Here is a 12,154-nt window from a genome sequence, read left to right as displayed (position 1 = left end):
CCGCGCCGTCCGTCTCGCGCGGCACGCCGGGAGCTGGCGGCGCGCCGGGCCCGGTGTCACGGCGGTGCGAGGTAACGGCGGCCGCGGGAGCCCCGGCCCTGCCCGGCCCGGCCCGGCCCTGCCCGGCCGGCGCCATCCCCGCCGTTCCTCCCGCGTGCTCCGAGCCGCTGCGGAGCCGCCGAAAGACCTCTGTCCCCGTGTACTGTCCCGCCCTGCTGGGCAGCGCTCCCAGGGCCAGCGGGAAGTGGTCCGGGAACCCAGCGGTTTCTCCCCGGCACCGGGAGAGCGAGCGCCCGCGGGTGTACCGGGAAGGCGGCTATCCCGAGGGATGGCAGGCAGGCTGGGACAGGCTGGCGGGTGGGATCCCATTACCCGCTGCTGAAAGTCTGCAGGGACTCTCCAGAGCCCTGTCGGGAGACGCGTGTGCCTGGGGGAACGTTCTGTAGGAAAAGACTCTGCTTCCCGGCAGAGCCGGCAGGTAGAGCAGCAAGGAGGAAGCAAGAGTTGATGCCCCGGGCTGTCCTTGTGCTGAGATGTTTGACTGAAATGTAGGAGACCAAATAAAAGCCTCTTTGCAAACCATTTTCCGGGGATCTTTTACCAAATCTTCTCCCTTCCTGTAAAAGTGTGCAGATTTGGCAATTGAAACTGTGGGAGTTGAAAGTCTGGTAACTAATCCATAATTTTCAATTGTTTTTACAGATGAGTGATCTTGTGCAGTTTCTCCAGAACTGTTTCCACTGGTAGAATGTCATCTGATCCCTTACTTTGAGTTGGCATTTCAAATCTGTTCATGAGGCATTAGCAGAAATGAATAATAAAATAAGTTATTTGTTAAATACTGTCAGAAGTGTGCATAGGTACAGTTCCGTGCTCACTCCCAAATCTTCAGCCACAACAAGAAAACACATTTTATGGATTGGCAGATACAGGGATCCCTTAAGAAATGTGAACTTCAGGAAATTACTTTTAAATATTTTGCCTTCTCTGCATGGATCGTCTCTTCGATTTGTATCTCAAAAGGCAGACGTTTATAGCACAGGTGCAGAAGCTTTGGTGAGTGAGAAGGCTTCCCAGAGCTCCTTGGAAGTTGAAAAGCCGGATGATTCTGGGAGCTTCAAAGCGGCAGTGGATCACAGTGACCCGTTCTTTACCAGCCTCCGGAAATGCTCCTGTCCCTGCGATGCGCTGGACTTGGCTGCAGAGGCAGCTGTTTCCATTAAGCACTACACAAACTCTTTAACCACGGCCTGGAGACTCTTCAAAAACCTGTCAGAAGAGCAGCAGCGCTACGAGAAGCAGCTGATCTTTGAGCACCCGGCTTTCGTGAAGCTGTGCCAGCAGCTGCTGCGCGACGCGCGCAGGATGATGCGCGGGGACCTGGTGTTCAGCCTGCACGCCCTGGTGAGCCTCGGCGTGCCGCAGAACACGCTCCTGGTCCAGACCTTGGTGAGAGTGTGCCAAGTAAGTGAAAATCCTTCTCCTAAATTTGGGCTGAATTACCAGTGCGTAATTCTGGGAAGCTGTGCAGCATCAGAGAGAGTTGGATTACATCCCTGGCTTAGTCTGATGTTAGTCTGAACATGGAAACAGTTCCCATAATTCATTTGTGTGTGCTTCTAATTTCCTTAACTTTTGGAACCACTACCTGATTTCAGATTTAAAAGAGGAGAAATCTCAAAAATCATTACCCCTTCCAAATCAACTAAGTTTGACTGATGTGAGACTTTGTGGGCTCTGCAGAAATAAAGCTTGTAAATTGACTTTTGAGGGCGAAAAAGAAAATGACAGGTACAGATTAAGAGTGGTCATTTTTTCTTTCCTGAAACTTTTACTGGTTTGAAGTAATCTGACATTGTCAAAACTTTTAACAGGAGAAGCTCAATCAACTTGATAACCGATGTATCTCAGTTTTGGCAACTACTTTAGCAGGGATGGATAAAGACAAGAATGTGAGCGCTCTTCAAGCTGGATTACAGTGAGAAAAATATATTTTTTGTGTGTCATTCATATTTAAATGTTATTTGAATGTATGTCTGTTAGAAATCATTAAGGGTATGTCTGCACATAAAATACATTCTGTGGTTTTAGGATTTAAATGATCACATGAGATAAGAGTTGTGTTAGACAGTGAATTTTGGCACTGTCTTTGCAGTTTCGAGGAGGAGAGCTCCCAGTGGTAAAGGGTGCTAGACTGGTCCACAGGGGATTGTGTCTGACTGCAGCTCCACCAGTGTAGTTTTTTTGTGACATTGATCAAGTCCCTTCACATATCTATCCCTTTTTCATCTGTTTCTGTATGCAGACAGGAGGTAATGAGACTATCTTACTTAGGGACCTGTCTGATTTTTTGTGATGAAAAACATTGTTTAACAGCCTGGGAATATTTTCTTGCAGTTTAATAAGTGAAAATTCAGATGAAGACTAGTTGTGTCCAGCAAGTCCTTCTGTGTAGTGATTTATCAGAATAACTTCTTCGGCTTTTTTTCTGGGCCCGTGTGATTTATGTGTGTAACCAATCTGCTCATTCCCATGAGACTGATTTTACTGAGACTATCACAAAACTTGCCATGGATTAGTACTTTCGACCCTGTATCATGTTCTGCTTTGAGAAAGTGCATGTGATACCCAAAAACCAGGTTCTCCTGGAAGTGCAGGTACACAGTTCTTAAAAGTTGGTGGAAAGCAGGAGTCCTGTCTACAGTTTTCTGTCCTGATATCTGGAGCTCTGGCCCACTTGCAGGGATGAGTTTCAGACCAGTGCATTGCCTTAGGAAGTGACACTTACATTTTTGTAGGTGTATTTACCTGTGCAGGTATATTTAAGGGTGGTTCACACATAACAATTACAATGCCACCCACTGAGCCAGAAGAGGAGTGCACCTTCATCTTGTGTGGATGATCTCCGTGTGATCTCCGTGTTATCTCCTGTTCAGCCCACAGCACTGTTTGTTTGGTTTTATTCCTCACTTGCATCCAGTTGTTGTCTGTGTCCATTCCTGAGTTTCCTGTCTGTTTCAGAACTTGCCTGCACATCGACGATTTAAAGATAAAAATGTGCAATTTTCTTTTTCTGCAGAAAGGTGTTAATTCCTGCAGGCTTAACAGCACTCATATTTACACTGTCACATGTGCAGTGTGCTCAGGTGCCCCTGCTGTTAAGTGTATCAGCAACAACAATTCATCTATCAGGATTAACACTAAGAAAGCATTTATAATTGTTTCTCTGTGTAAAATATCTGTGCTGCAGCTATGTCATGTAGACTTCTATCAGCATTTCAAAAAAAGGAAGATGGGAGAGGAGCAGGAATTACAGCTTTCACTTGGGGGCTACATCAGTGAAGAAGAATGGGGGTACTTACCTGTTTCTGCTGAAATGAGGAGAGCTCTTGGGTGTGTTTCTCCATCAGGTTACTAGTGGAGCAGCGCATTTCAAGTATCAGAGACATCTTTATTCTGCAAAACCTGATGAAATGCCTGGGAAAAGATGCTCCAGTTTTTCTGAAAAAGAAATTAGAGGTAAAGTTAGTTGGAGGCTCATTTTTACTCCTGCAAAACCTGTGCTCTTGCATTGTTTATAAATTGTGTATGGTTCTTTGCAGACACTGAAAGAGAAAATGTAATAGAAAGGTAACTGTATTTGTTTAATGCATCAGAGTCCAGCTATATCTGTAAGAAGAACTTCTTTTGGAGGGTGGTAACAAAACTAATTGAGGCAATAAAACAGCAGTGCCCTCACCTCTTTGGGTTGGCCACATGGTGTTTCATAGAATTGCTTACAGGCTGTTTCCTGATTCCCTGGCCCAGCCTGTGGCTGAAGATGAGGTGACAGAAAACTGGTCTGTGGTGGGGCTGTCTCCAGTAACTGTACAGGGCAGGAGGACTGCTGGGAGTGAGATGCCAGAGCTCCCCAAGCTCATGGTCTTGCTTTTCTGTGTATGCCATAGGTCCTCTGGGAAATACAATGGCTGGGAGGAGGCTGTAGGTTTTATGGCAGGGTGTACTGGGTTTTGTCCCCTGATAGAAAAACCCTTTTGGAAACCTTCTTTCAAACAGGGCCTACTGGTGTTTTCATCACATAACTGTAGGGCTCTGACGTCAGAGGTTTTAATAGCATTTATGAAACATCATAAAACTGAGGGGAAAATAACACTTGCACTTACTAACAAAAGGGAGCACTTCATTTTCTGAGCCCACAGGGTGCTATTTTTTTTACAGGGCAATTTCTTATAGATGCATTTTGTATTTAACCTCTGATATGTATACAATAAAAATATAGTATTTTAACAGTCAATATAATTTGTAGTTTCATTTTTACTGTCATTTATATCAAGCTAATGATGGCTTTGATAAATGAAATCTCCTTTCTGGCATCAGAGCTGACTCTCTCTGCCTCAGTCCACATTTGTAGCTGGTGTTTGTATAAAATACAGGCTACTCACATACTGTTGAATCGCTTTGGAGGCTTATAGTTTTCATGCACATGCAAAACCATAATTGGACTACTATGAACTTTTAAGTTAACTGTGTCTGTTTTATTTCTGCTTCTTTCTTAAGAGTTGGTAGAAGATGTGTATTCACAGTATTTGGAAATGACCTTTACTGAGGCTTTTTTCTTTTAATATAACCATATAAAGGCAAATTGCTGGAAACTTGTGTAGTGACACATTTCTAGAGCACTTGACTGCTATAATGTTGTATTAAGAAACTGACAGTAGTTATTATATGCTTTTACTGTTTTTTGCTTCTTTTTCTTTCATATAATCTGAACTAAGAACTTTGGGAAAGTTTTGGTGATAATGTCTTCACCAGAAAGCAATGATAAAATACCTCAAGAATGAAGGATTTAATAAACTCTGGTTCACTTTAGATGGCAGTTGTGAGAGAAATAGACGGTTTGACTTTTCTGAATGCGCTGCGTATGTTTTTGGCTCTTGCTGCAATGAATTATTGCTCCCTTCCAATCCTGAATCCCTGCAGTAAAAAGATCCAGGGTAAGAAAAAAATATGTTAATTAAATTTCCCTTCCTTATACCAAATTCTTCCTAATTATTGTCTCATCTCCCTTTTCTGATTTCCTTTAAAACTCAGGAAACATCTTTGTTTTACAGGATATTATAGTTATGTGGAGCCATTTGACAAGCAGCAGGACAGAAAATTACTGATCAATAATAAAAGCAAATAGCTGTTGTCATCTCTGCCTTTCTTAACATTTAACTGAATTCTTGTTCTTTAAATGTTTCTGTACGCAGGATTTAAGAGAAAGAATTTAATTTTAGCAAGGAAAAGAGATTTCAAATAAAATTTTATAACAAATCTGAATTGGAAAATGGCAACTTATAGGATGGATTGGTGACTTAGTGTGATTAGTTGGTAAACTAAAGGGAAAATAGCGTTTAATTGATTACTGGATTTAATTATTGAGTACTGCTTAATAACCTCATGCTGTAGCCCATAAAAATATTAAATGAAAGCTAATGCTTTCACCTCTCTCTATACCTTTCCAATACATTGCTTAAGTATATGTGGTCAGTATGTGTTGATTCATGCTCAAAATACATAAGAATTTGTGTCTCAAAAAGCACAAAGGTAGCAAAATAGCATTCTTAATAGAAGTTACCCAGAAGTGTTGAGGCTGCTTACACAGTTTTTATTTGTCCTGGTTGTTCATATATGTTAGGACACAATGCTTAATTGCACGTCCTGCCTTCTCCCATAGGACTTTCACCACACTCAGCACACAGGCCAGGTGGCATACACAGAGGGAGCAGTGACTTTCTTCAGCATTTTTTGGTGCATGCTGAAAATCAAAAATCCCAGAACAGAAGACATCCTGGGAACACAGTCTTCTTACTTATTTTGTTAATTTGTCCCCTTTTGCTGATTAATGTATTGTAGCTTGATTCTGGCTCAGTTTGGTTTCTTCTGTCTTGCAGTTTTAGCTCAGTTGAGCTGTGCCTAGCTAGTTACAGTCTTCCACAGTTTCTTCATATTTTTCACCTCCTCCATCCCTTAACCAAACTGTTCCTACAATGTCTCCAACCTACAGCTCCCATTGCTTTTTATCATTTGTCCTTCTTTGATCTTCTGTTACAGAAAATGTCCATGATGTTCCATTTCGGCAGTTAATTCTCATTCTGGAAGCTTGTCACACTCTCCAGTACCGTAATGTGAAACTGTTTTCAGCATTAGCAGACTATGTTATTTCTACTGCCTACCTTTGGGACAAAAGACAGGTAAATTTTTTGAGCCAAATAATTTATAGTGGTACTAATAGAGTAATTGATGCTTCCATCTTACCTTTCTTCATGTTTGTGCTTGATCTCTGGAGAACAAATATTTATGAATACCAATCTGATTAAGCTGTTACATTTTTAAAATGCTGTTTTATTTATTGATATGTAAAGAAACAAAAGTTTTGAAAAATCTGCTTTCATTAAAAATGTATTCTATGAAATCAACAGGTAGGATCAATTTCACTGGTTTTTTTTTTGACTTATAAAACTATCTTTTCTTTCAGATTATCCTTTTTCTCTCTGCCTGTGAGACACTTGGCTTTCAGCCTACTGAGTTGCTGGATATTTTTGCTGAGAAGGTGATAGAAGACCCTGATTTCCTTAACTTGAAAAACCTTTTGATTGTTCTTCGAGTGTATTCACGACTCAACCATGTTCCCAGAGTCCAAAAGCATCTGTAGGTTTTCATTTAGAGTGCCTGATAATATGTTACATAGTCATTACAGAGTAATGTTTGGCAACTAGTATTTAATTTTATTTGTGAAAGAGCTTATAATCCTGTTTCATTCATCTGTAAGGTAAATTGCTGTGTCTTTTCATATTTTTTCTAAATAAGATTTTTTTTTTCTCTGAAAGACGAAACAGGTTCTAGACTGACTTAGGCTACTAAATCTGTTGATAGGTAGCTGTATCCTCAAAGTAAGAATCAAACACTTTTGTGTTAGATAACACAAAATACAAGATAATAAAGATTTCTAAGTTGTACTTCTGTTAGAAATATATATTTTATGTAGCCTTATTTGTGTACTTAAATATTTTTCTTCTCCTTTTGGAAAAGGTTTTTTGAGACTCTTCATAGCTGCTTGAATAAGTGCTTGCCTCAGATTTCCAACACGGAGCTGCTGAAGGCAGTGTATTCACTTGGCATCTTAGGATATCTTCCCCACCATGCACTTGATGAGTTACTGCAAAAGGACAGCAAGGATGAACTTATACTGCCAGGTCAGACCTTACTTTGTCATACTCTTGTTTTAAACAGGATGTCTGCCTGCGTATATAATTCGTTGTAATTTTATTAGCAGATCAGAAATTAAAGAACACAAGTATGATTAATATTAAATTTGAAGTCCTCAAGACAAAGCTAATGTAGTGATGGTGATCTGAGTGATCTGGGTCTGCACTAGGGAATCAGGCTTATTGTCTTGGGCCCCATGGTGGCAACAGTTTAACAGTAGGTGTGCACTTAGACATATGCAGTTGTAACCATTGCAAACGAACTTTATTACCTGGAGTCATGAGTAAAAGTGGGATTTGGAATGCTCTCAGTTACAATGAGGTCCTTGGAATGGTTTGTAGAAGGATTTAGTTTCTACATTGCAATTTTGTACTGCTAAAATGGAGTAGTAGTCAAATGGATTTTGCTCTGCTAGAACAGACTATAAATGATAATGAAATGAAAAATTCTGTGGGATAATATATTGTATGTAATATTTTTTGTATCCTTTTTCAGATGATCTTAAGGAACAAAACACAGTGATGCTTCGCTGTGTGAAAACATGTATGGAACTCGACAGCCCTTCTTTCACAAAGCCTACCTTTGTGCTGACTGAGAATTTGTCCTCATTAGTATCTCTTAATCTCAGAAAGGCTCAGGAGGCACTGATAGAACTTCTGGGAGATGAGAACATGTTTCGGCAAAATGTTCGGCTGCCATACAGATATCACATTGGTATGAAGTGATATTACTGTCATATTGTTTTTAATATGGATTTATAATCCCCAAAATGATAAGATGGAAATAAATTTGAATAGGGTGCAAGTGATTAAAAGTTTAACACTTTGAAGATACAGTAATTTAACAAATGATGTTATTGATTGGTGAATCTACTTTTAATGAAGCTTCTATTAAACTTTTTAAGTCAGTTTACTAAAACATTTATAATTCCTTTTGTTTTTAAAGCTGCTTTGGACTTTTTTTTTTCAGGCATCAGCAAGCAGATGTTAATTATATATAAATCCAATGTGGCCAGCTTTGACAGAGTTAACATGTTAGTACCAAATCATGTTAGAAACAAAGCCAAACAGTAGCTGCTTTTTCTTCCTCTTATTCTCTTTTGTTCTCTTGTTTCTGCTCTGGAGTTTCTTCTCTGGTGCCTTTTTTTTTTTTGCCAGCCACCCAGCTTATCAGTTTTTCTCTATTAGTAAAAATTTTATTCATAAATATTTCTAATGAGGAATTGGATTGCAGGAAAATCCGAGTAGGCATGACAGACTGCGATCAAGAGTCTGTCAAGAGTTTCTTTAAATGATGATTTCACTCCATGAGCATAAATCTGCAGTTTCCAGAAAAAAAAATTATTTTTTCCTGAGATGGGCAAGCTATAACTTTATATTCATTGCAGGGAGGGAAAGCTAGCAGTAATAATTCAATTATTAGAGAACAGCAATTAGAAACAGACCAGTGATGGTGTCTATTAACTTTTTCAAATGAGCTGTTCATTTGAAAACAATTCGAACAATTAATGGGTTCAAATGACAACGTTCATTTTAACCTCTTGCAGAGTTAAATGTTTTGTTGTTTTGTTTTCAGATTTTGAAATCAGCATGGATTCAGACAGAAAGAAGGTGCTCCCCATAGTTGCAACAGATGATCATCCTGACTCACGTGTTCAGAGGTGCTTTTTTTTTGACTGCATATGTTTTCTAGCATGTTAGTTTTATTTGCATGCATCCCATCCAGTTACTTCTTTGGTTCACTGATTTGCAGAAGCAAAGTAGGTGACTCAGTTGTTATGTGTGCTCACTGGAATATCCAAAAGTTGCCATGCCAGTACAGAGCAACAATTCATCCAACTCTATACCTTCTTCTAACAGAGGCTAACACTTAACATTTCAGAGAAAGAGGCAGGAAACATCACAGTGATCTGATAATGAATGCAGGTAGCAATTTTTTAAAAAGTATTTGTCCGATTAAACATTCAGTTATTCTCTCAAGTCTCAAAAATTTGCATCTCAGTGATATGTTATGTCAGTTAATTCAGCTACTGAAATACAATATTAATAAAAAGGATCATGATATCCACATTTTAGGTGATTCATTTAATCTTGTGTAGAAGACTGACCTCTCAGTAACTGAAGCAGGGCATACATCATTTAAGTAATGCTTAAGCAGAATTGGGTAATGCTTAACATTTATGTGCTGGATCACTGCACAGCAATGTATTTTGTACAGTTTGCTTTTTGATAAAAGGAGAGCTAGTGAATTGTGTAACAGAAACTCAGTGTTCCAAGGCATTCAGCTTTCTTCACCCTTCCAAATAGGTTATTATGGCAGGAAGTGACTGATCATGAATATCATTAGCAAGGGATCAAAGTAAATGCAGAATCTGTCAAATTAATGGAGAATGTTGAATGATCTATTTCCTTCTCATTGTGGGAGAAGTGGAGATCTAAGTACCTAATTGTGCTGTACATATTTGGGTAGGTGCTGATACTTGTATGAAGCTCATGGAAGAAGAGAGTCTAAATTACTTAAACCTGAAGAAAGAAGAGGGTAATGAAATTTGTGCAGTCCTGATACTTTGCCTACCATAATGACACATTCTACAGTGCTAATGGACATCATTGAATCATTGTCTTATAAATTATTATTTTGCATTTGTACAGTGAAGTCTTCCCTATTTTCCTTGGTTGCAGGTTGGCTTTTCTGTTTGCTCCTGCGTCTGCCTTCTGTCTGGGTACAACACACCCCCAGGGGAAGCTGGCAATGAAGAAGCGGCATCTAAAGAAACTGGGCTATCATGTGATTCTGGTGAGAAGAGCCCTGCTACTGTCTCTGTTTCAGTCCTGTTAGCAGCACAGTGATGAGTATGTTTCGTAGATCAGGCCTTGTTCTACAAAGCATGAAGGTTTACCAGGAATGGTGGGCTTTCTCCAGAGTGGTAATTGTGTATAATTTCTAGTTAGAGGGTAGTGGTGCTGTGACTAGGGAGAAAAGAGAGAGGAACTCTAAAAGACAAGCTACTACTTACCACTATCAGTAAATTATTAGTTGAGGGGAAGAAAAATCAAGCCACTAATTGCTTTGTACCTGAGAAACCTATGTGTGTTTGGCTTATTTCTGTGATTTTTATAGACACAATGATTGAAGTGAACTTGTTTTCAGAATACAAAACTTCCTGGGGCCTTCTCATTGCTGAGCACTTGGTTTGTAGGACAGGGTAATTTGGACAATAGAAATAATGTACCCTGTCCTTTTACTTTCTTACAGATCCAGAACAAGATGTTTCAGGAAATGAAAAATGAAGATGCAGTTGAGTTTTTGAAAAGAAAAATTTATTCAGAAGATGCTTTCTCTTTTCCTGAAGCAATTGTGCAGGATAATAATTAAAATAAACTAAGAGTTTTGGGTCTCCTGATTTCTCTTTTTCTTGTGTAATTACTGTAAGGATTTTAAAAGAGATAAATAGTTTTATACACACTTACCTGCTCCACCATATTACTGAGTAAGAAATGTTTGTGAAATGAACACTGCCTGCTGATAGTGGGGGCTTTCTTTTGTGAAGTGACAGCAGATTTTCTTTAATGGAAGGAAATAATTGATCCAGAAAGCACCCCTCCTTGCTTCCCCTTCTGCATGCCCCTAATTAAATTTCTCTCTTCTCTAGAGCTGGCCTGGGAAAAGATGTAACTTTAACTGTTTCAAGTGCTCTTGGAACCTGGTCTACAACTAGTCTTTATAAGCTGACTCCTTCTCACTGTTTCTGATATAAGTAGCTCCAGAATTATTCGTAGAGGTGTTGCAATACTCAGATTTGTTCATTACACCCTGCGTTGCATCTCCGCTGACCTGTTATGTATTGGTGCAATTGATGATGTTGGCAGTTCCAGAACTGCAAAGCAGCTTTGGACCTTTGATAGGAAGGAGCAGAGAGAACTGATACATCTTTTCTGTTCTTGATACCATGTAACTGATAAAACGCATTTTGTTCTGCTGGAGTTGCTCAAGTTGCTATCTGCTTGCTTATTTTTTCCCTATAATCAGATCTTCATTCAAAATTTTGCTGTAGCACAGTCACAGGTCCATGGGCATGAAGGGAAAGCAGGGAAACAGCAATACTTGTTACAATGACTGTGTGCTACCTAACTGTGGTGCCCTTGCTTCACTTGCTAAGCTACAAGCACTGTGTTCTTTGTCTTTCTGAAGTAGCGTGGACACATCGTTAAGGTACTACAATGATGATATAAAAAAGGTATTACAGTAATGAGATAATGTGGAAAGAAACAATATGCTTAGAAAACTTCACTGCCCAACTTTTTGTGGAACATGTATATAGAATATAGTGCATATTTATAAAGGAAGCAGTGTAACCAAAGCAGCATGGTCACCTGTCTCTGGCATAAAAAGCAGAGAGCTGTTCAGCATTTCAGTCTCTGAAATGCAGCACATGCAGAAAAAGAGATTTGAGGCAATTGTAAAACTTAACAGCCAGAGCAGAGGTCATTTGCTTGACTCTAATGCAAAGTTTGTTATGCTCCCTTTTTGGATCTTCTGTTTTAAGGCAGCACTGTCTGTGAAGCGGACTGGTCAGTGCCATTCTGTTCTGAGCTGGACTCATGGTCCCAGCCTGCACTGAAGGATGTCTGTAACACTCTGTGCTGGAGGGCCAGGTAGCACAGAGCTGTGTTTGAGATGGTTCTTGGTGCTGTTCAAGCTGGAAACCTGAGAACCAATGCTGTGGTGTCAGCCGTGGCTCTTGGGTGGGCTGGGGAGCTGCTTCCTCCAGCTGCTCTGAGCTTTTCAGTTAGCTCCTCAGTCACAGGTGTGTAAATTCAGGGACAGAACACAGGCAGGGGTGCCAGCAGCCTGGACAGAACTAATCACCAGTAGGCACAAAATGCTATTAATTAGCTAATCA

General features: G+C 39.9%; 1 protein-coding gene across 2 annotated transcripts; it reads left to right on the top strand.

The window, feature by feature from the left end:
* The first annotated feature begins 107 nt into the window (after positions 1–107).
* Positions 108–10,654, top strand: FASTKD2 (FAST kinase domains 2). 2 transcript variants are annotated; one of them, XM_053982764.1, is made up of 12 exons: positions 108–478; positions 703–1,464; positions 1,875–1,978; positions 3,411–3,519; positions 4,871–4,994; positions 6,097–6,236; positions 6,521–6,693; positions 7,075–7,238; positions 7,747–7,965; positions 8,827–8,911; positions 9,933–10,047; positions 10,507–10,654. In XM_053982764.1, the coding sequence occupies exons 2-12, from the start codon at positions 811–813 to the stop codon at positions 10,624–10,626; spliced, it is 2,007 nt and encodes a 668-aa protein (XP_053838739.1). In that variant the 5' UTR covers positions 108–478; positions 703–810; the 3' UTR covers positions 10,627–10,654. The 2 variants fall into 2 exon arrangements, with proteins under 2 accessions (XP_053838739.1, XP_053838738.1); XM_053982763.1 differs by having other exon boundaries at positions 108–1,464.
* The last annotated feature ends 1,500 nt before the right edge of the window (positions 10,655–12,154 follow it).

The sequence above is a fragment of the Vidua macroura genome, chromosome 7 (genome assembly GCF_024509145.1).
Source record: "Vidua macroura isolate BioBank_ID:100142 chromosome 7, ASM2450914v1, whole genome shotgun sequence".
NCBI classification, from domain to species: Eukaryota; Metazoa; Chordata; class Aves; order Passeriformes; family Viduidae; genus Vidua; species Vidua macroura.
Note: the sequence above shows the minus strand (reverse complement) of the source record. Positions and strands in the feature narration are given on the sequence as shown.

Bases quoted from the DNA above. Each gene is read 5' to 3' on its own strand.
- FASTKD2 (XM_053982764.1), top strand. From the start codon at position 811: ATGAATAATAAAATAAGTTATTTGTTAAATACTGTCAGAAGTGTGCAT. The intron at 1,979-3,410 runs GTGAGAAAAATA...TTTCTCCATCAG, and splicing joins GCTCTTCAAGCTGGATTACA to GTTACTAGTGGAGCAGCGCA. The intron at 10,048-10,506 runs GTGAGAAGAGCC...ACTTTCTTACAG, and splicing joins TGGGCTATCATGTGATTCTG to ATCCAGAACAAGATGTTTCA.